The 23922-nt window shown below is 46.9% G+C and overlaps 1 protein-coding gene across 1 annotated transcript in view; it reads right to left on the bottom strand.

Moving 5' to 3' along the window:
- Positions 1-19959, bottom strand: part of LOC139268370 (di-N-acetylchitobiase-like) — a 65880-nt gene extending 45921 nt beyond the window's left edge. The window contains exons 1-4 of the mRNA XM_070886440.1: positions 19827-19959; positions 15683-15831; positions 14025-14163; positions 9789-9997 (exon numbers count right to left, since the gene is read on the bottom strand). Of these exons, the coding sequence (XP_070742541.1) occupies positions 9789-9997; positions 14025-14163; positions 15683-15831; positions 19827-19959 (630 nt within the window). The remainder of the gene's footprint in view (positions 1-9788; positions 9998-14024; positions 14164-15682; positions 15832-19826) is intronic.
- Positions 19960-23922: the final 3963 nt, after the last annotated feature.

A 23922-nucleotide genomic window follows, 5' to 3' on the forward strand; every position in this document is an offset into this window, starting at 1 on the left:
GTTATAGCCTGTTGTGCTGATCGAGTGCAGCACCCTGTATAATTGGGTGAAATAGCCTGAGGCCTTCTCCAAGCATGCTTCACCTAGCTGAAATGGAACCGCCCAGCACACAGCATGCTGGGATCTTGCACACAAAATGTGAGCACAGTTCACGTAAAAAGTTTCTATCAGGGGAATCAAGGGGTATGGTGAGAAAGCAGGAATGGGGTACTGAAGTTGCATGTTCAGCCATGAACTCATTGAATGGCGGTGCAGGCTAGAAGGGCCGAATGGCCTACTCCTGCACCTATTTTCTATGTTTCTATGTTTCTTTAGTGTCCCTTTTTTAAAAAAAAAGCCTGTTGGATGTAAGCTGAGGGAAGATCTGCCCTCATTTTCCTTTTGTGTAGAATGTATGATGTTTATTAAATTGGCGACATTTGAATTGGAAGTTTCAAAACAATTGGAGTTTAATCTAAAGTGCTGCCTTTCCTGATGAGAAAGTTTTATTTAAAGCTAACAATGACAGCTTTACGAATGATTTCTGCTGTTTTAATGGATTTTTAATTTCTAAGAAAATTTTGAAGACACAAAGACTCGGGGAAAAAAGTTTCTATTGGGAAAGATTTTTGTTTAAGTTACGTAATGTGACACAATTGCTTGTGATTGACAATATTTGCTCTGCCTTCTTACAAATCTGCAAAGGAATTAACTCTTTCCGCTGTCAGCTGGGTTTTATTTGGTTCATCAAACTGCAAAATGAAATTTTAAAGATATTGGACATTATTAATTTAAGTTTTTTAATTGGAAGTGAATGTCTTCCCACGTGCCAAAAGGAAAATAAAATGTAACGGGTTATAAAGAATTAAAAAAAAAAATGTGTTAATGACTTGGACCAAGTTAGAACATTCGATCAATGGTTTCTATCTTTAATTTGATAATTTTGGATAGTAAAGCTGCTCCAGTTATCAGGAATGAGATATGAATGGTAATTAATGGGATGTGTAAAATGGAGAGTGGAAGTGAAGGAGGGTATGAGGTAGAAACTGGATAATTGAATTTTCCGAACATTCCAGTGAAAGTCAGGAAAGTGCAGTTGAGAATAGTAAACCGATAGCTTTCTCTTGGACACATTTGTGTCATTGTCGATGTAACTTAAGAAAACTGAATTTGATAGCCTGGCCACTACTCTAGATATCGGGAACATGCAGTGGGAGATAAGCAAAGATCTGCAGATAACTAGAATCCTTTGATAAGATCACCTGAAAGCCCGAGAATGGCTTGTATCGGATGACACATGTGGCATGAGCACACCTGTATGAGTGTGCTAATGAATTTGCACTGAAGTACAGGTCTCAGACATGCTCATTTACTTGTCAACAGCAAGACATGAAAGGATGCGCTTATTTGTACTGCAGAAATGGCCACCATGCTCAACACTTTGTCTATGATTGATCCCCTTGGAGGATAAGCCATACCCTGAAGTTTCACAGCAATGTGTAACTGGAACCGCCCATCCCAAGGTCTCACTGACCTTGCAAATTGTAACTCAATCCACTTTGACTTCCTGAAGCGACAGAGGACAGAGGTCCCCAGAAGACAGCAAGGGCCAGCCAAAGTCCCATACCCCAGTCCAAGTACATCCCTCCCCCAGCCGAAGTGCCTTACCCCAGTCCATCTCTCCCCCAGTCAAAGTGCCTTACTCCAGTCCAAGTGCATGCCTCCCCCTGCCAAAGTGCCTTACCCCAGTCCAAGTGCATCCTTTCCCCCCCCCACCCCACTTAGATGGGGCAGGCATTGTGTACGGATTGTTGACAGGTTTATTGGGTATGAAGTGAATAGTGACAGTGTCATGACTTCAGGATATCATCCACTCCGATGATGTCCCTTGTAGGGGGTTCGAAGAACGTGATCTGTCTTCCACTCACCCGTGTCTCTTTCTCTCTCTCCCCCCAGCCTCTCACTCTCCCCAACCCAGCCTCTGTCTCTCCCTCCAGCCTCTCTCAATCTCCCAACCCAGTCTCTCTCTCTCCCCCCAGCCTCTCTCTTTCCCACCAACCCCAGCTGCGCCCACCCCCCAGACTCTCTCTCCCCCCCAGCCTCCTACTCCCCCGTCATCCGCTCTCTTGCTCTCGGCCCTACGTCGGCCGAGGGGGTGAGGAGTGGGGGAGGGGAGATTGGGGGAGAGAATCGGAGCCTCAGGTCCTGCGTCTGGGCACTATGTGGATGGAATGATTCAGCTGGGAGGAGGGGGCGGAGCTTGACAGGGGGTGGACTGACAAAAAAATGCAGTATAAGGGGTGGGGCTGGACAGACGCCTGTCTGTCAAAAAAAGTGCAGTACAAATAATTACATCGGACATGAAATGGTTAATGTGGCTCAGGAGAGTGAGAGATCTTTTAAAGCATTGACACATACTCTATCGAGAAACTATGTAATTAATGAAACAATCAGCATAGAGTTAAACACACTGGTACATGTTAGACGGATTCAAATTGAAGTTGAAGTGGAGAGTTACATGGATTTTGGATTGGGACAATTAAAAGCTAGGGAGAAATAAGTTTAGCAAGAATTATCCACAAGATGGATATGAGTAAAAGTGAGATCTGGAGAATCTTTTAAGTCCATGACTTATTGATTAGATGTTAAACGAGTGTCGTTTGAAATGATTGTGAGACTGAATTTAACGTGACTGTAATAATTGTGTTTTGTAGTTAACGGAGCTTGGGAAAAGCCAGTACAAATCCAGCCTGAGGTGATTTTGGTGGTGCCTCCTGTGTCACTACTACTGCAGCTTCCATGATTTATCGGTCTAACTGAACCTGTCCCATTGGGGTTAATATTCCAGCACATCCTTACCTTCGTATTATTTCACACGCTCTGGTAATTCTCCAACTTGTAATGATAGTCTACTCAATATATGTCTATGGCTAACCAGCACACAAAAATAATTGAGCACACCGAAAGAAAAGATCCGAAGCAGCGTAGGGGATACCCCAGGTGGGGTAAGATCAGGAAAGATAGACATTACAGAGGATACCCCAGGCGGGGCAGAATCGGGACAGTGAATTGAACTTGAGTAAGAGGTCGGAGGTTGCTCCTCCCCCTCAAAGGGGAAACCTTCATTTCTGAGTCTCGCTACTAAGTAACCCAAGTGGAGAAAGCAACAAGCAAATAACTTAGCAATAGCTCGAGCAGTCAAAAGTTGGTTGTGAGAAGTCAATAAGGATATTTCCTTCTCAAAGAAGGGAATGTAAGAAATTGTGAATTGGAGGGTCGGTAACCAGAGGACCCTGTTATGATAATTGCCAGAAGAACCAGAGATGACATGAGGAGGATATTTTTTACACAGCGAGTTGTTAGTAACTTTCAAAAGGCAATTGGATAAATACTTGAAGGAAAAAAGTTGAAAGTCTATGGAGAGAGAGCAGGGGGATGGGAGTGATTGGATAGTTCTTTCAGAGAGCAGGCACAGGAACGATGGGCCAAATGGTCATCTTCTGTGCTCTATCGTTCTATGAACTTGTGTGAATATTACAGTTTGAACCATGCCATTCATGGAAGCTGGGCTTCAACTAACGGTAGAATTCTGGGCTACAAGTGGGGCAGCACCAAGTTTGCTGTATATCCAGCTGAAGCTGATTCAAATTAAAATTTCTAACCTCAGCTTTGGTCAAAGCAGAATGGAACCAGATGGTGCACTAATAAACAGCAGCTAAATATCACTATTTCCATTTTCTTCTCCAGAAAAATATCAATGTTCCTTTACAATTAAATAGAAACAAAATTATTATCCTTAATTTTTTTATGGCTCCTTTACTTTAACTCTGGACTCCTTACTATGACCACCAACATATTCCCTGTCACTCCCGGGAAATGTGCATCCCGATAATTGCTGCATAACCACGCTTATGTAACTTCAGTTTTTCCATATGTCCAGTTGCGTGCGGAATTTGGCTGTCACTTCGAACCTGAGACATTCACTTCTATTTCCACAACTTCTCCCGCTTGATCTTTTCTCGCTATTTCCCCACTAACCATTCTCTCCTGTCGTCTTGCTGCCTTGCAACTCCCCTCTCTCGGATACTCTTTCCTCCAAAATCCCTATTCCAACCCTTCGTTACACTTCGACCTTCCTCCTCTCCTGCCGCCGTCGCAGGCTCGGCTCGCTCTTAGATAAGCCTGCAGCTTCTCTCTGTGCCTCTCTTGGTATGCGCCGAAGGGCCCACCGTGGCACTCGTCGCTGACTCCTCAGGGGTAGTGTCCCCAAAGGTCCCATCCCACTCTCCCACAGACCTTGCCACCCAGCTAGCCCATGGGGGGGCTAACCTTGCCAATCTCCTCTCGTCCAACTCATCCCTCCAAGTGCTGACCCTGTGGATGCCGGCAGTGGATCATCCATCACCGACCCTCTCCGCATTTCCCTCCAGAAAGCCCTTGCCATCCATGAGCTTATTCTGGATGACTGCACGAAATCTTGGCCCTGACGGAAACTTGGCTGGGGGGTGATGACACCTTGGGTCTGAAATTGCCCCTTCCCTGAAGCCCTGTTACGGTCTTATCGGCAGCCACGCTGCGGAGTGCAATGGCCGCCTATTTTTCATGTAATGGCCACCAATTTAAGAAATCTGCTACTGCGGTATCTCGGTGGTGACCCACTCCCCTCCCACCACACCACTACTGTCTATCCATCCTAAGTGCATCATAAGAGCGCACACTGCCGATGTGTCCCCCGATAGCAAAATTCCGCCGAAAAAGTATTGCTCCTGCCAAGTGGTGCCAAAAGCTGTAATCCTTGTAAAATGGCAGTGCGGCTCCCACTAAATGGGAGGACTAACTGCCGCGGCATTCATGTTATTTTTATTGTCGGCCAACTGCCATGTCGGGCCAACAATTATGCCCCCGGGTTCGGCCGGGCCGCCAACAGGAAACCTGGCACACACTCTTGGGTGCCAGGCCACTGGCCTGGCCTAAACATTTCCTGGTGGCCCAGTGGACTGAACTTAAACAATCGCGCAGGTTCTCCCCTTTAATTGAAGGGGAGAGCCATGGTGACACTGCACTGTGATGATGTCATCAGTGCCCGGCTGATGACTGACAGCAGCGGCCACCACGACCGCCCCCAACTTCCTCAGCTCCAGTGTGCTCACTGCCGTAATTCCACCCCCATTATGACCGACTTCTGATCCGCCGGGGTAAAAAAGCCAAAGGGTGGAATTTCATTCCAGAGGCCACCGCAACCAGCACGCTGGTAAAAACACGACAACCAGAGTAGGTGCGCCCCGTTTCCAGCACCGGGCAATTTCAGCCCCCTTACCTTTAAATAAAGCCTCCCCACCCGGCTATACCTTCCACCACTTGCCCTGCCCAGGCCCCTGTGGTGGCGATGTGGTTCTCATCACCAAATCATACCTTGGTCTATCCCCCTACTCCTCCTGCACCTCCTCCTCCTTTGAACATCTCACCTTATTCCACCCCTCTCACCTCTCATTTAAAATTCTCCTTCTCTACCACCCATCCAAGCACAATAAAAATGTAATGACGGATATATCCTCACTGCTTTCCTCCCTCAGCCTCTGCACCCAGCGACTTCTCATCCTCGGTAATTTCAACCTCCATCTCAATTCATCATGCTGCCTCTCCACTGAGTTCACTACTCTCCTATCCTCCCTTAATCTCTCCCTCCATGTGAACTCCCCAACCCATATTCACGGCCTCTCCCTTGACCTTGCCATCTCTCGTGGCCTTGCTATTCCTACCGTGTCAATTGCAGATCAGGTAATCTCTGACCATTTCTTTGTATCGCCCTCCACCCACATCCCCCTTCCCCCGACCAACACTACTTCCTTCTACATCTGCACCTGGAAAAAACTCTCTCCAAACTCTCTTACAACTGCACTTATCCACTCCAATCTGTCCAGCCTTTGTCCCTCCATTCACCATGATATTTCTGCAGCCACCGATCTGCTCATCCACACCCTCATCACCACCTTTGATGCCCTACTCTCTATTAAAACCATTATTCTCTCTCACCCTGGCTGTACCCCCTGGTACGACCCTCATCTTCATTCCCTCAAGTCCAAAGAGCACAGGTTTAAACGGATGTGTTGGACAACAGGTTTAGCCATTCACTGCCAGATCTGTCTGGACCACATAAAGCATTATCGGGTTTGACTCTTGTCTGTCAATACTGTTCACTATTCCAGGATCAATCTGGAATGCAAAGATAAGCCCCAGTTACCATTCTCTCTTGCCAACCTCCTTCTTAAACCCCTCTCCCTTGTCTCCATCACACTCACTTCCAACAACAAGTGTGAGGAGCTCATCATAGAATATTAGAAGTTTACAGCACGGAAAGAGGCCACTTCAGCCCATCGTGTCTGCGCTGGCCAACAAGAGGCTATCCAGCCTAATCCCACTTTCCAGCTCTATGTCCGAAGCCCTGAAGGTTGCAGCACTTCAAGTGCACATCCAAGTACTTTTTAATTGTGGTGAGGGTTTCTGCCTCTGCCACCCTTTCAGTCAGTGAGTTCCAGAACCCCACAACCATCTGGGTGAAGAAATTTCCCCTCATATCCCCTCTAAATATTCTACCAATTACTTTAAATTTATGTCCCCTGGTTGTTGACCCCTCTCCTGAGGGAAATAGGCCCTTTCTAACCACTATATCTAGGCTCCTCATAATTTTATACACCTCAATGTGGTCTCCCCTCAGCCTCCTCAGTTCCAAGGAAAACAAACCGAGCATATCCAATCTGTCCTCAGAGCTAAGATTCTCCACTCCTGGCAACATTCTCGTAAATCTCCTCGGTACCCTCTCCAGTGCAATCACATCTTTCCTGTAATGTGGTGACCAGGACTGCATGCAGTACTCTAGCTGTGCCCTAACTACTGTTTTATATAGTTCAAGCATAACCCCCCCACTGCTCTTGTATTCTATCCCTTGGAATAATGGCAAGCATTCCGTATGCCTTCTTAAACACCTTATCTACCTGGCCTGCTACCTTCAGGGATCAGTGGACATGTATTCTGAGGTCCCTTTGATCCTCTACACTTCTCAGTGTCCTATCATTTAATGTGCATTCCCTTTCCTTATTGGCCCCCCCCAAACATGTTATGTCACACTTTTCTGGAATAAATTCCATTTGCCACTGTTCTGCCCATCTGACCATTTGAATGATATCTTCCTGCAATCTATAGCTTTCTTCTTCATTATCAACCACACAGCTGATTTTAGTATCATCTGCAAACTTCTTAATCATATCCCCTATATTCAAGTTAGATCTTTGATGTATACCACCAAAAGCAAGGGACCTAGCACTGAGCCCTGCGGAACCCCACTGGAAACAGCCTTCCAATCACAAAAACACCCATCAACCATTACCCTCTGCTTCCTGCCTTTGAGCCAATTTTCGATCCAATTTGCCATTTTGCCCTGGATCCCATGGGCTTTTACTTTCATGCCCAGTTTGCCATGAGGGACCATATCGAAAGCCTTGCTGAAATCCATATACACTATATCAAACACACTACCCTCATTGAACCTCCTTGTTACCTCCTCAAAAAATTAAATCAAGTTAATCAGTCATGACATTCCCTTAACAAATCCATGCTGACTAGCCTTGATTAATCCATGTCTTTCTAAATGAAGATTTATCCTGTCCTTCAGTATTGTTCCAATAATTTTCCCACCACTGAGGTTAGACTGACTGGCCTGTAATTACTCAAAGTCTGTCCCTTTCTCCCGTCTTAAACATAGGTACCACATTGGCAGTAATCCAATCCCCTGGCACCACACCTGAAACCAGAAAGGATTGGAAACTGATGGTCAAAGCCTCTGCAATTTGTTCTTTGGAGACCATCCGATCAGCTGCCTCTGCCACTTCCCTTCCTTCCCCTCACCCACCGGGCCAAATTTCCTCTGAGGTTCCCCCCTGCCTTAGCCCTGAACTCACATCTCTCCCCAGTTTCTCTCTGATAGCCCCTCTTGACCCCTCCATGCTCATCTTGTCCATGAGACCCACTTCCTGCTCCTTTGACCCTATTCCCACTAAACTGCTGACCATCCAACTTCCCTTTCCTCTCCAAATTCCTTAATTGTGTTGTTGCCTCCTAAATCTGTGCCCATCTTGTCCTTAACTCCATGTTTGAATCCATTCAATCTGGTTACTCCCCCGCCACAGGACTGAAATGGCTCACATCAAAGTCACAAATGACATCCTTTGTGACTATGACAAAGGTAAACTATCCCTCCTCATCCTTCTCGACCTGTCTGCAGCCTTTGACACGGTTGACCATTCCACCCTCCTCCAATGCCTCTCTGTCACCATCCAGCTGGGTGGGACATTCGCCTGGTTCCATTTTATCTATCTAATCAGAGCCAGAAAATCACCTGCAATGGTTTCTCTTCCCACTCCCACATCGTTTCCTCTGGTGTCCCCCAATGATCTATCCTTGACCTTCCTATTTCTCATTTATAAGCTGCCCCTCGGCGACATCTTCCGAAAACACGCCATCAGTTTCCACATGTATGATGATTACACCCAGCTCTACCTGACCACCACCTCTCTCGACCCTTCCATGGTCTGTAAATTGTCAGACTGCTTGTGCGACATCCAGTACTGGATGAGAAAAAATGTTCTGCAATGAAATGTTGGTAAGAACTAAGCCATTGTCTTTGGTCCCTGCTGCAAATTACGTTCCCTAGCCACCGACTCCATCCCTCTCCTTAGCATGTGTTCAAGGCTGAACCAGAATGTTCACAACCTAGGTGTCACATTTGATCCTGAACTGAGCTTCCGGCCACATATCCACAGCATAACTTAAATCGCCTATTTCCACCTCCGTAACATCGCCCATCTCCGCCCCTGCCTCAGCTCATCTGCTGCCAGAAACCCTCACCCATGCCTTTGTTACCTCTAGACTTGACTACTCCAATACACTCCTGGATGGCCTCCAACATTCTACCCTACGTAAACTAGAGGTCATCAAAAACACGGCAGCCCGTGTCCCACTCACCCATCACCCCTGTGCTCGCTGACCTAAATTGTCCACTGGTTAAACAATGCCTTGATTTCAAAATTCTCATCCTTGTTTACTATTCCCTCCATGTCTTCACCCCTCCCTATCTCTGTAATCTCCTTCAGGCAGCCTCCCCCGCCCAGAGATGCCTGCGCTCCTCAAATTCAGCCCTCTTGAGCAACCCTGATTATAACTCAAGCAAACTCTCCCCCTCTCTCCTCTCTTTCCTCCTTCAGAATGTTTCTTAAAACCTAACCCTTTGACCAAGCTTTTGTTCATCTGCCGTAATTTCTTCTTACATGGCTTGGTGTCAAATTATTTGTTTTGCCTTAAAACACTCCTGTGAAGCACCTTGGGATTTTTTACTACCTTAACGACATAGATAACCTTGGGATTTTTTACCACGTTAACAAGATAGAGGCAGAGAGGTTGTTTCCACTGGTCAGGGAGACTAGAACTAGGGGGCACAGCCTCAAAATACGAGGAGCCAATTTAAAACCGAGTTGAGAAGGAATTTCTTCTCCCAGAGGGTTGTGAATCCGTGGAATTCTCTGCCCAAGGAAGCAGTTGAGGCTAGCTCATTGAATGTATTCAAGTCACAGATAGATAGATTTTTAACCAATAAGGGAATTAAGCGTTACGGGGAGCGGGCGGGTAAGTGGAGCTGAGTCCACGGCCAGACCAGCCATGGCGGAGCAGGCTCGAGGGGCTAGATGGCCTACTCCTGTTCCTAATTCTTATGTTCTTATGTTAACGACGCTATATAAATACAAGTTGTCGTTGTTTACCTGAGATCCAGGTATTTCACGGTGGAAGATTCGTGCGGTGTCACGAATCAGCTCAATTAGTCTGGTTTGAAACACTGATTGAGCTGATAAAGTTTGCTGATAACTAAAAATGATTCCATCCATAAATTGCCTTTTTGCCACCTGTATTTGTTCATTAATCCAAAGTGCTCGCACTGCAGGGCTGTATAAAAGCGGTTGTGTTATACGTCCTAATGAAAAAAGAAGAAACAACTGACATTTATACAGCATCATTTGTAGAACATAGAGCCCAAGGCATTTTACAGGACAGAAGTGCAACAAGTAGTAAGTAGGAGAGGAAGATTTAGCTGGAACTTGCATTTACATAGTGCCTTTCACATCCTCAGGATGTCCTTAAGTGACTCACAGCCAAATAATGATGTTTGAAGTGAAATCACTATTGTCTTATAAGCAGATGTGGTAGCTAAGTTGTACCCAATTAATGTCCCATAAATAGGAAATGAACTCAAAAGGTAATTCTAAAGTCTTTTATAGGCATATAAATAGTAAACAGGTAGTAAGGAGAGGGGTGGAGGCATTTCGGGATCCAAAAGGAGACCTATGCATGGAGGCAGAAGGTTTACTGAATGAGTACAGTGCATCTGTCCAAGGAACAAGATGCTGCCATAATGAAAGGGAGGGTAAAGGTGATACTGAATGGGATATAAATTGATTAAGATGATGTACTAGAAAGGCTAGCTGTTCTTAAAGTAAATAAGTCACCAGGATCAGATGGGATGGATGCTAGAACACTGAGGGAAGTGAAGGAAGAAATCGCAGAGGTATTAGTCATAATCTTCCAACCTTCTTTAGAAATTGTGTTGGTGCTCCAGGACTGGAGAATTGCAAATGATACACCCTTGTTCAAAAAAGGGTGTAAAGGTAAAGACATCAACTATAGGGCAGTCAGTTTAACCTTGGTACTGGGGAAGATTTGAGAAACAATAATCAGAGACAAAATTAAGAGTCACTTGGACAAGTGTGGATTATTAAGTAAAGCCAGCATGGATTTATTGAAGGCAAATCATGTTTAACCAACTTGATCGAGTTTTTTGATGAGGTAACAGAAAGGGTTGATGAGGGTAATGCTGATCAGGCCAACATCCCCAGCATCGAAGCACTGACCACACTCGACCAGCTCCATTGGGCGGGCCACATAGTTCGCATGACTGACACAAGATTCCCAAAGCAAGCGCTCTACTTGGAACTCCTAAACGGCAAGTGAGCCCAAGATGGGCAGAGGAAATGTTTCAAGGACACAGTCAAAGCCTCCTTGATAAAATGCAACATCCCCACCGAAACTTGGGAGTCCCTGGCCAAAGGCCACCCTTGGTGGAGAACGTGCACCCGGGAGGGCGCTGAGCACCTCGAGTCTCGTCACCGAGAGCATGCAGAAAACAGGCACAGGCAGCGGAAGGAGCGTGCGACAAACCAGCCTCCCCACCCACCCTTTCCTTCAACCTGTGACAGAAACTGTGGTTCCCATATTGGACTGTTCAGTCACCTAAGAACTCACTTTTAGAGTGGAAGCAAGTCTTCCTTGATTTCGAGGGACTGCCTAAAATGATGCAGTTGATGTGGTGTATACAGATTTCCAAAAGGCATATGACAAAATGCCAGATCATAGGCTTGTGAGCAAAGTTGAAACCCATGGAATAAAACAGGAAATGGCAGCATGGATATGAAATTGGCTAAGAGTCAGGAAACAGAGAGTAGTGGTGAATATTTGTTTATCGAAGTGGAGGTTAAAGGTATACAGAGATGTTCCTCAGGAGTTGGTTCTAGGACCACAGCTTTTCTTGATATTAATGATTTGGATGTGGGTGTACGGGGCACAATTTCAACATTTTCAGATGACACAAAACTTGGAAGTATAGTGAACAGTGAGGAGGATATTGATAGACTTCAAGATGACATAGACAGGCTGGTGGAATGGACGGACACGTGGCTGATGAAATTTAAAGCAGAAAAGTGTGAAATGTTTCATTTTTGTCAAAAGAATGAGGAGAGGAAATATAAACTAAATGGTACAATCCTAAAGGGGGTGCATGAACAGAGAGATCTAGGGGTATATGTGCATAAATCGTTGAAGGCTGAAAAGGCAGTTAAAAATGCTTGAAGGATACTGAGCTTCCTGAATAGAGGCATAGAGTACAAAAGCGTGGAAATGATAATCTACCTGTATAAATCACTGGTTAGGCCCCAACTTAAGTACTGTGTCCAATTCTGGGCACCGCACTTTAGGAAGGATGTGAAGGCCTTAGAGAGGGTGCAGAAAAGATTTATGAGAATAATTTCAGGGATGATGGACTTCAGTTACATGGATAAACTAGAGAAGCTAGAGCTATTCTCCTTTGAGCAGAGAAGATTGAGAGGAGATTTATGAAAGGTGTTCAAAATCATTAGGGGTCCAGACCAAGTAGATACAGAGAAACTGTTCCCATTGGCTGAAGGGTCGAGAACCAGAGAGCACAGATTTAAGGTGATTGGCAAAATAATCAAAAGCGACATAGCTGAGGTGGTCCTGCAGAGAGCCGGCATGGGGTAGATGGGCTGAATGGCCTTTCGTGTTGTAATCATTCTATGATTCTATGATACTATCAAATGGCCAGATAAAGTGCATTAGTGGTGTTGGTTGAGGAATAAATGTTGCCAAGGGCACCACGAGAACTGACCATTATCCTTCGAATTGTGTCAATGGGGTCTTTTACATTCACCTGAATAGGCAGCTGGAGCCTTTGTTTAATGTATCATCTGAAACACAGCACCTCTGGAAATGCAGCCCTCTCTCAGTACTGCTCAAATGTGTCAAGTCCTGAAGAACATCAAAATCTCCTGAGCCAGAGGAGAGAGAGAGAGAGAGTGCTGCCACAGAGCCAGGCTGACACTTGAGGGAAGCACATTAAATGAGGGAGGTTTTGAGGGGGCTTGCAAAGATAGGGAGAGAAATACCAAGACATAGAGGTTCAGATAGCGTTCAAGTCAATAACAGCTGAAGTCTCTGCCATTGATGGTGTACGAGAAGAAATCTCAGTCAGCCAGAGACAGTAGAGTGTAACGTGTGTGCTGGGCCAAGGCTCGGGACATAATTGGGGAGGGCTTTCATTTAACTGCATCCTAATTTCAGAATACGTGGCATACTGCTGCAGTGCCAGGGAATAAATGTTCCAACTATCTATTTATAAGGCTTTAAAATCCACGTATGTCCTTTCAGCTTTCTATTCAAAGTTCTGTGTCAACGATTTACCAATTTACCAATTTACCAATTTACCAATTCTAATGTGTTCAAATCTAGTAATGCCTGTCCTGTCATCTTATTAACAGGACTTTGCACATAATCCTAGAATTAGAGAAGTTCATGCCAGAAAAGGAGGCCATTTGGCCCATCTTGTCTGTGCCTGCCAAAAAAGAGCTAATCCCACTTTCCAGCTCTTGATCCATAGCCTTGTAGGTTATGGCACTTCAAGTGAATATCTAAGTACTTTGTAAATGTGATGAAGGTTTCTGCCTCTACCATCCTTTCAGGCAGTGAGTTCCAGACCCCCACCATTCTCTGGCTGAAGACGTTTCTCTTCAATTCCCCTCTAATCGTTCTATCAATTAATTTAAATCTATGCTCCCTGGTTATTGATCTCTCTGCTAAGGGAAATAGGCCCTTCCCACATACTCTATCTAGAGACCTCAAGCGATGACAGCGACAGCGTCAGGGGATACATACCAGGCGGCCTGCCGCTAGCGGGGCACGAGTTAAAAGGGAGGTGGTGGGTGGGTCAATTAAAATTGTCCAATTGTCTTGTGCAGCCCTTTGCCACTTTGGACGTGGGTCCACACCGTGATTGGTCATTCAGGCACTCTGTTTGAGTGCCGGGCTATTGGCGTGGGGCTCCTGCAACCCGGTGGTCAAGGTAGGACTATTTTTTTACTGCAGACTTTGCAGCTTTGGTCCTTCTCTTTAATTTAGGGATGAGCCCCACCTATACGGCAGAGCTATGCGGCCCAGTGCATGTGCCCCAGTACTGCCCCAAAAAGCAAGTGGAGTGCTGGATTTAAAGCTCCACTTCCTTTCGGGGGCGGTAACCCCAATTTAGAGAGCGGGTCGGGACTTCTGTGCCCGCTGCAAAATATCCCGCCGAGCGAGTGTTCCGCCGCCAAACGGGGCGGTAATCAATTTTTAGCCCTATATCTCGTTGTGGTTTTTTCGGTGATAAAATGAGTTACCTATCAGGAGAACTCGAACGTCATTTGCATGAGCGCGACACAAAATCTCAGGGTCATACGTTCTCACGGGTATAATAGTCGTGACCTGAGACCAGTCATAATGCTTCCAATCCTTTCCACCAATATCAAAGACAACAACCTAGTACAAAAATAAAGCAGTCAATCGGCATTTAAAAATATAGATTTTCCCAATCAATATAACTGTCCCCAGGCTATGTGATCAGGGAGGGCTGGTGAACACCTCTATCCTGCAGGTTATATTGGTGGTGCTCTTGTTGCTGCCACACTGCCCACTTAGTAACATTATTCTGGAGTAAATGCTAACCTCATCAGCTACATCAGTTACATAGTCATTTGCCACCAATGTTTTGTTTTCAAAGATCTGATAAGTTATATGCAGTTTAATCCTGGCCAGGGTCACACTTTACATTGACTGATTAAGTCAAATCCCATTTTTATTGCATGGGATTGCAGAATTTTTAACAGATGTTTTGGGGTCAATATTCTGTGCAAACCACAAATCTTAACCATAGCATTAGGCAGTAAGAGGGAGATCACATGTCATTTAAGAAACTTCACGTTAAAAAAAGCACATTTTATTGACGTTGCACTTATGAAAATATCTTTGCACAGTTCAATCGATTGTCCTATTTTATACAGGCTGCAACTATACCAACATTAACATTTTAACATACGCATTATAATATGATACTCTGCATTTCCACCATATTCTAACTTGACCCTTGCACAGATCCATGAGCTTCACCAGTTCCCGATCCCAACCCACACCCCTCAGCCTTTTCCGGATACTTGGTCAGCAATCCCTATCCCCTTGACACAGGCTGGACTTTACCGGTGCCATCTCTTTCCCCACCCCAGCCCAGCCCATGCCCCCCAACCCAGCCCAGCCCGAGCCCACCAACACAGCCCAGCCCAAATCCACCAACCCAGCCCGAGCCCCCCCAACCCAGCCCTGCCCAAGCCCACCAACACAGCCCAGCCCAAATCCACCAACCCAGCTCGAGCCCACCCAACCCAGCCCAGCCCGAACCTGCCAGCCTCAACCCAAACCAGCCAGCGCCCCCAACCGAAGCCAACCCAATCAGAGTGTCTCCACCTAGCCACACCCCGCCCGAGTCCCCCAAAACAAACTAACCCAGCTAATGCCCCAAACTCAACCCAGTGCAGCCTGTGTCCCCAATCCAACACAACTCATCCCGAGCCCCCAAACAAACCAACCCAGTGCCCCCCCAACCTAACCCTACCCAGCCCGATGCACCCAACTCAACCTAATGCAGCCTGTGGCCCCAACCCAATTCAACCCAGCCCGAGCCTCCCAAACAAACCCAACCAGTGCCCTCTGTCATAACCCCGCACAGCCTGAGTCCCCAGTACAACACAGCCCGAGCCCCCCATCTCGGTCCCCTAGGAGGAAAGTGCCAGGGGGTGAAGAACGACCCTCACACCAGAAAGAACAAACTAAAGAGGAGAATCTCTCAGATCTTCCACAACAGTGCGGGTGAGAGGAACAAAATGAAGAAAGGAAGGAGCTCACATCCCAATGTCCATTCCAAGGGCTGCTGCTCAATACACTTCAACAGACAACTTAAAGTAAAATAACTTTTACACGAGGGAATTTAATGGCCCTCGACACCCACCTCGACTTGGTGCTGAATGTGTGCGGCCACGGGTTGGCACAGAGACGGATTCGAGCATTGACACTCGATACTGGTGTTGGATTCACCGGCGACCCACAGCACGGCCAGGGCCAGAACCTGCGCCAATGCCAAACTCAAGCGCATCCTCTCTGCCAGAGATGAAAACTTATCAGACACTGTGCGACAATGTATTTATACTGACCGGCATGTGACTGATGACACCTCCTGGATCTCTCTATCTCTTGGTATGTGTGGTAATAGTGAAATGTTGACGCAAGCTTCATACTGTCAAATGCAACTTTGTTGGGACGTTCTCTTCTTCCCTCCCTACCTCTTTTGGGCAAGATTCATCTCTGAACCTGTCTCCCCCACTTCCTCCTTAACAGAGAAACAAAGAAATCTACAGTGCAGAAGGAGGCCATTTCGACCCATCGTCTCTGCACCGGCCAACAAAGAGCCACATGGCTCTCGGTCAGCAGCCCTGAAGGTTACATATAAACCTATGAACAATGAACAACAGCGGAAAGCTAACCACTGCCCAACCAGTCCACCCTACACAACTGCGACACGCCTTGCACCGAAACATTCTGTACACCACCCCAACCAGAGTAATGTGATCTCCTGAGAGAGACAAAACCCAGATAAAAACCCAGGCCAATTGGGGACAAAAAATCTGGGAAAATTCCTCTCTGACCCATCCAGGCAATCAAAACTAGTCCAGGAAATCACATTGGACATATTCGATTCTCTGCAGTACTTACCATCTGCGCCAGCCAACAAGAGGTTCTCCAGTCTAATCCCATTTACCAGCTCTAGGTCCATAACCCTGCACGTTACGGCACTTTAAGTGCCCATCCAAGCACCTTTTAAATGTGGTGAGGGTTTCTGCATCCATTACCCTTCCAGGCAGTGAGTTTCAGATCTCCACAACCCTCTGCTTGAAGAAGTCTCCCCTCGGATCCCCTCTGAACCTTCTACCAACCACCTTAAAACTAATCCTCTCATAATTGACCCCTACACCAAGTGAAATAAGCATCCAAAACCCTTAAAATGTTGTACACCTGAATGAGGTCTCCTCTCAACCTCCTCTGTTCCAATGATAACAAACCCAGCCTATCCAATCTGTCCTCATAGCTAAGATTCTCCATTCCAGGTAGCATCCTAGTAAATCTCCTCTGCACCCTCTCTAGTGCAATCAAGTCCTTCCTATAATACGGTGACTAGAACTGCACGCAGTCCTCCAACTAACATTGGACAACATTAATCCCTGAACCTGTTTCCACCCGCTTCCTCCTTAACATTGAGCAACCTTCATTCCTGAACCGATGTCCCTCACTTTCTCCCTAATATGGGCAACATTCATCCCTGAAACTCTCTCCATTCCCTCCTCTTTCCTCCTTAACTTTAACACCATTCAACCCTGCAACTCTATCCCCCATTCCCTCATCCTCCCTGCCTTGACCAATATTCATCGCTGAACCCCTATCCTGCACTTACTGTGTGTCTTTACCAACATTTGTCTCTGAATCTCTCTTCCACCTTTCTCTCTGTTGAAACCAACATTCGTCTTCGAATCTTTACCTCACTTCCTCCATGTTTTGGCCAACTATCACCCTCAAACCTCTCTTCCCACTATTTCCATGTCTCTTTTTTCATTCGTTTCTGGGATGTGGGTGTATTGACAAGGCCAGCATTTATTGCCCATCCGTAATTGCCCTTGAGAAGGTGGTGGTGAGCCACCTTCCTGAACCACTGCTTTCCGCGTGGTAAAGGTAGTCCCGTAGTGCTGTTAGAGAGGGAATTCCAGGATTTTGATGGAGGGAAGATGATTGATGAAGCAGCTGAAACATAGAAAATAGGTGCAGGAGTAGGCCTTTCAGCCCTTCGAGCCTGCGCCACCATTCAATAAGATCATGGCTGAACATTCCCTCAGTACCACTTTCCTGCTTTCTCTCCATATCCCTTGATCCATTTAGCCATAAGGGCCATACCTAACTCCCTCTTGAATATATCCAATGAACTGGCATCAACAACTCTCTGCGGCAGGAAATTCCACCGATTATCCATTCTCTGAGTGACGAAGTTTCTCCTCATCTCAGTCCTATATGGACTACCCCTTATCCTAAGACTATGTCCCCTGGATCTGGACTTCCCCAACATCGGGAACATTCCATCTGCATCTAACCTGTCCCGTCCTATCAGAATCTTATATGCTTCTATGAGATCCCCAATCATCCTTCTAAAGTCCAATGTATAAAGGCCCAGTTGTTCCAGTCTCTCCTCATATGTCAGTCCAGCCATCCCGGGAATCAGTCCTATGAACCTTCGCTGCACTCCCTCAATAGCAAGAACGTCCTTCCTCAGATTAGGAGACCAAATCTGAACACAATATTCCAGGTGAGGCCTCACCCAGGCCCTGTACAACTGCAGTAAGACCTCTCTGCTCCTCCACTCAAATCCCCTAGCTATGAAGGCCAACATACCATTTGCCTTCTTCACTGTCTGCTGTCGATGTATGCCAACTTTTAATGACTGATGAACCATGACATCCAGGTCTCGTTGCACCTCCCCTTTTCCTAATCTGCCGCCATTCAGATAATATTCTGTCTTCGCGTTTTTGTCCCCAAAGTGATTGACATCACATTTATCCACATTATACTGCATCTGCCATGCATTTGCCCACTCACCGAACCTGTCCAAGTCACCCTGCAGCCTCTTAGCGTCCACCTCAGAGCTCACACCGCCACCCAGCTTAGTGTCATCTGCAAACTTGGAAATAGTACCCTCAATTCCTTCATCTAAATCATTGATGTATATTGTAAAGAGCTGGGGTCCCAGCACTGAGCCCTGCGGCACTCCACTAGTCACTGGCTGCCATTTTGAAAAGGACCTGTTTATCCCGACTCTCTGCTTTCTGTCTGCCAACCAGTTCTCTATCCCCGTCAGTATCTACCCCCAATTCCATGTGCTTTGATTTTGCACACCAATCTCTTGTGTGGGACCTTGTCAAAAGCCTTTTGAAAGTGCAAATACACCACATCCGCTGGTTCTCCCTTATCCACTCTACAAATTACGTCCTCAAAAAATTCCAGAAGATTTGTCAAGCATGATTTCCCTTTCATAAATCCATGCTGACTTGGACCGATCCTGTCACTGCTTTCCAAATGCGCTGCTGTTTCATCCTTAATAATTGATTCCAACATTTTCCCCACTATTGATGTCAGGATAACCGGTCTATAATTACCCGCTTTCTCTCTCCCACCCTTTTTAAAAAGTTGTGTTACATTAGCTACCCTCCAGTCCATAGGAACTGATCCAGAGTTGATAGACTGTTGGAAAATGATCACCAATGCATCCACTATTTCTAGGGCCACTTCCCTAAGTACTCTGGGATGCAGACTATCAGGCCCCGGGGATTTATCGGCCTTCAATCCCATCAATTTTCCAAACACAATTTCCCACCTATTGAGGATATCCTTCAGTTCCTCCTTCTCACGAGACCGTCGGTCCCTGAGTGCTTCCGGAAGGTTATTTGTGTCTTCTTCGTGAAGACAGAACCAAAGTATTCGTTCAATTGGTCTGCCATTTCTTTGTTCCCCATTATAAATTCACCTGAATCCGACTACAAGGGACCTACGTTTGTCTTCACTAATCTTTTTCTCTTCACATATCTATAGAAGCTTTTGCAGTCAGTTTTTATGTTCCCGGCAAGCTTCTTCTCATACTCTATTTTCCCCCTCTTAATTAAAATCTTTGCCCTTCTCTGCTGAATTCTAAATTTCTCCCAGTCCTCAGGTTTGCTGCATTTTCTGGCCAATTTATATGCCTCTTCCTTGGATTTACCACTATCCTTAATTTCCCTTGTTAGCCACAGTTGGGCCGAGGACACTGCCCTGAGGATCACCTGCAGTCATGTCCTGGGGCTGAGATGATTGGCCTCTGCCAACCACAACCATCTTTCTTTTTGCTAGGTATGGCTCCAGCCAGTGGAGAGCCTTTCTCCTGACTCCCATGCTGCTTCCATTGTTTAGCATACATGTAGTCCTGTGTTGCAGCTTCCCCTGGTTGGCAGCTCATTTTTCAGTATCCTGATGCTGCTCCTGGTCTGCTCTTTTAAACTTCTCATTGAATCATGGTTACTCACCTGGCTTGATGTTAATGGTAGAGTGAGGGATATGCCGGGCCATGAGGTTACAAATTGTGGTGGAATAAAATTCTCCTGCTGCTGATGGCCCACAGCGCCTCACGGATGCCCGGCTTTGAGGTGCTAGATCCATTCTGAATCTCTCCCGTTTAGGTAGTGCTACACTACACGATGGAGGATGCCCTCAGTGTGAAGACAGACCTTTGGCTCTACAAAGACTGTGCGGTGGTCACAGCTACCAATACTGTCATGGACAGATGCATCTGCGACAGGTAGATTGGTGAGAACGAGGCCAGGTAGGTTTTTCCCTCATGTCCAGTACATTCTGTGCCCTTGCTACCCTCAGTGCCTCTCTCACGTGGTGTTCAACATGAAGGAATACTGATTCAGCAGCTGAGGGAGAGAGATAGGTGATAACCAGCATGAGGTTTACTTTCTCATGCTTGACCTGAAGCCATGAGATTTCATGGGGTCAATGTTGAGCACTCCCAGAGCCACTCCCTCCCAACTGTAGACCACAAGGATGACACATTTGGTGGCTCTCTCCTGCTGATGGGACAGGACATACCCAGTGATGGTGATGGAGGAGTCAGGGACATTGGCAGAAAGGTATGATTCTGTTGGTATGACTATATCAGGCTTTTGCCTGACTAGTGTGTGGGACTACCTCTCCCAAGTTTGGGGCAAGTCCCCAGATGTTAGTACGAAGGACTTTGCAGGGTCGACTGGGCTGGGTGTGCTGTTGTCTTGTCCGATGCCGGTGCCGAGGTTGATGCTGGGTGGTCCATCTAGTTTTATTCTTACTATTGTTTCTTCTAACTGTTTATTACAACTGAGTGGTGTGCTCAGCCATTTCAGAGGGCAGTTAAGAGTCAACCACATTGCTCTGGGTCTGGAGTCACATGTAGTGCAGACCAGGTAAGGACGGCAGATTTCCTTCCCTAAAGGACATCAGTGATAGGATTTTAAGACAACCCGGTACTTTAATGGTCATCACTACTATTACGAACTTTTTATTGCCGATTTATTTAATTAACTGAATTTAAATTCCACAGCTGCCATGGTGGAAATTGAACTCATGTGTTTGGATTATTTTGCCAACATAATGACGGTGACTGCATTGCAAGACGTTGACCATGAAATTGCAAACCCCTTTTCACCCCAGGGCGGGCAACGGAAAAGCCTCCCCCGGAATTGCCCCTATTATTGTAGGGGTGATAATGGCTTTGCGCTGCGCCTCCCGATTAGTCTCGGGACGGGGTGTACACGTTGATGCCATCGCTGTGCACCGACCCCTTATCACCCCGCCGACCCCTTATCGCCCCAGGCCGACCGCTTTGCGCCCCGCGCTGGTGCCTTATCACCCTGCACTGACCCCTTTGTGCCCCGCGGGACGCGAGGCTAGCATGGGGCGATGCCAACAATAGCTTTGCGGGGTGCAATGCTGCTGTACAGGAGCCACCTGGGCGCAGCTTAAAGGGGAGGGCCTTTGCACCGTGACCGCCATGTTTTTCTGTCGGCCGACTTTTCAGTCGTCCCAACAATAGCGGCTGTTGGTAAGGCTGGGCTGCTATCATGTTGCCCCACACCCCCTTTGGGGGCCGGGCCGCTGCCCCAGCCTAAAAAGTCTCCGGTGGCCCAGTGGTGCCAGGAAAGGGACTGCAGAGTTCGCAACGGCCCTCCCCTTTCAAATGAAAGGGTGGGGCTTTGTGGCATGTCAGGGCTACGCGGAGTGACCGTGTAGTGCTGATGTCATCAGCGTGGTGCAGAGATGCACGGTCAGCTACCGGGAGCGCCTCAGACAACACTCCGCTTATTCTCTGATGCACTTGGGCCAAATTCCCAGAGAGGGGCGGTACTTCCAACCCGGGCGCAAATAGGCCCAGGTTCGTAGGTTACCGTCCCGTTACACTGGCGTGGGCATTATCGTTCCCGTTATCTTTGGCTGTATAGATGTGCTGAGGGCCTGAATTGTGCAATATAATTGCAAATTCTTCCTTGAATGTATTCGACTTTATTTTAAGAGGCATGGAACCCTTTTTGTATAAGTGGTCTAATATCACAGTTGACTGACAGTCAGAGGAATTCAATACAAATGTGAAGAATTCGTACATTATTATCAATTTAGTGCACAAGCAAGATAATCACTGATGATGGAGGCCACTCGACCCTCCAAAAAAAATATATATATATCCCCCCACTTCTTTTGTATCCAGTTGTTTCTTAAATTATTCAGTCCCAGCTACTGGATGTGGGAACTCTTTCCCTATGTTGATCACTCTGTGGACATGAAATTTGGTTTGAAGCAGCTCATTTAGGGGCATTAATGGATCCCCGAAAGGCTCACCACCCATCCACGGAGGTTGTTGTGTCCCGCCGGGAAATTTGGTTCATGTTTACCGGACTCTGTTCAGACGGTCAATGCAATTATTAACATTCCCTATGAGCAGGGATAAATCGTATGAGCAGACATATGGGTTTGCCAGGATAGCAAGCTTCCCAATGGTTCAAGGAGCCATTGACTGCACACATGTGGTCTTGCGAGCACCATTCTAGAATGCCGAGGTCTTCCGAAACTGAAAGGTATACCACTCCCTGAATGTGCAGCTGCTGTGTGACCACACGCAGCGCATCCTCGCAGTGAATGCTCGCTATCCTGGCAGCACACAGGATGCATACATCCTGCATGAGAGCATGTGCCACGAATGTTTAGGCCAGCATGGGAAGGACATGGCTGGCTGCTCGGGGACAAAGGATACGGCCTTGCCACCTGGCTAATGACCCCTCTCAGCAATCCCACCACCCAATTGGAGCATCGCTACAACAGCAGCCATGCGACCGCCCGCAACAGAGTCGAGTAGACAATAGGGGTGCTGAAGCAACAGTTCCGATGCCTGGACCGCTCTGGTGGCAGCCTTCAATACTGCAATCAACAGGTGTCGCTATTCATTGTGGTGTGTTGCATGCTGCACAATTTGACTATAATGAGGTCCCAGGCATTGGCCGTGGGGATTGCAACCCCACCTCAGGAGGAGGACAAAGAGGAAGAGGAGCCTGCCAAGGCTCCAAATGACCAACCAGACGAGGAGGAGGAACAGCAGCCACGAAGGAAGCACTGTGGCAATGCTGCCGCTGCAAGGGCCAATCATCAGTGGCTCATAATGTATCGTTTCTCTTCAATGGAGGAAGCTGATGGAAGCAGCTAATATTGACCATGTTATGTGCTGTGATAATGGCTCAGAGAAATTCCACATTAATAGACAATGCAAATGGTCAAATAAACATTTTAATAATTTCACCAAAAGTCTTGCCTCAAACAGCACACCAAAAAAACCTCACCAACAACCAATAAAAAATGTAACAAATGCCCCTTGAAACAGCATAACACACAATCAACTTGAGCAATATATGTTCAAGCACCCCTGCCATTTGTAATTCCACACCAGCTTCAATGTGCCATATTAGGTCCAGACCCATACACCAATAGCAGGCATCAAACAACAGCAACAATATATTTACAATGATATTTACAGGATGAAGACATCAGTCCATGGTGGCCAAAATCTTTATTTCCCACCGCTTCCTTAACACCTCCTCCCACGCCTACTGCTCCTACTTAATGGGGCCGCAGTGCCTGCAGCAAGGCTGTTTTAAGGCTGCTGTGTCTCTAAGGCAGACACGACAGGTAGCCGAGCAGGATACCCTGGACCAGCTCTGAGACCGGAAGAGCCGGCAGCGGACTGCACTGCCTCAGTATCGGTGGCAGCAGTCTTGGATGGCTGGGGTATAGACCGCGGCAGGTGCAAAGGTGGAGTGGCAGTGGTGGGAGCCGGAATGCTGTCATCTTGAGCAAGGACAGCACCTTCCATTTCCAGCAGAGCCTCTCAGCATCCGGAGCAAGACTGCTGGCCTGCTTCGACACCATCACTTCCCCAGAGAGGATGGCCGCAGTTGGTGTTTGCATGGCATCAATCTGAGACTGACTCACAGATCACTGAGTCTGAAACATTGCAGTCTGAGAGTTGATGCCAGTAACCAATAACTGCATCACATCACAAAGGCCTTGCATGGCTTCGGCCTGTGATGTGATAGCTAC

The sequence above is a fragment of the Pristiophorus japonicus genome, chromosome 8, assembly GCF_044704955.1.
Source record: "Pristiophorus japonicus isolate sPriJap1 chromosome 8, sPriJap1.hap1, whole genome shotgun sequence".
NCBI classification, from domain to species: domain Eukaryota; kingdom Metazoa; phylum Chordata; class Chondrichthyes; family Pristiophoridae; genus Pristiophorus; species Pristiophorus japonicus.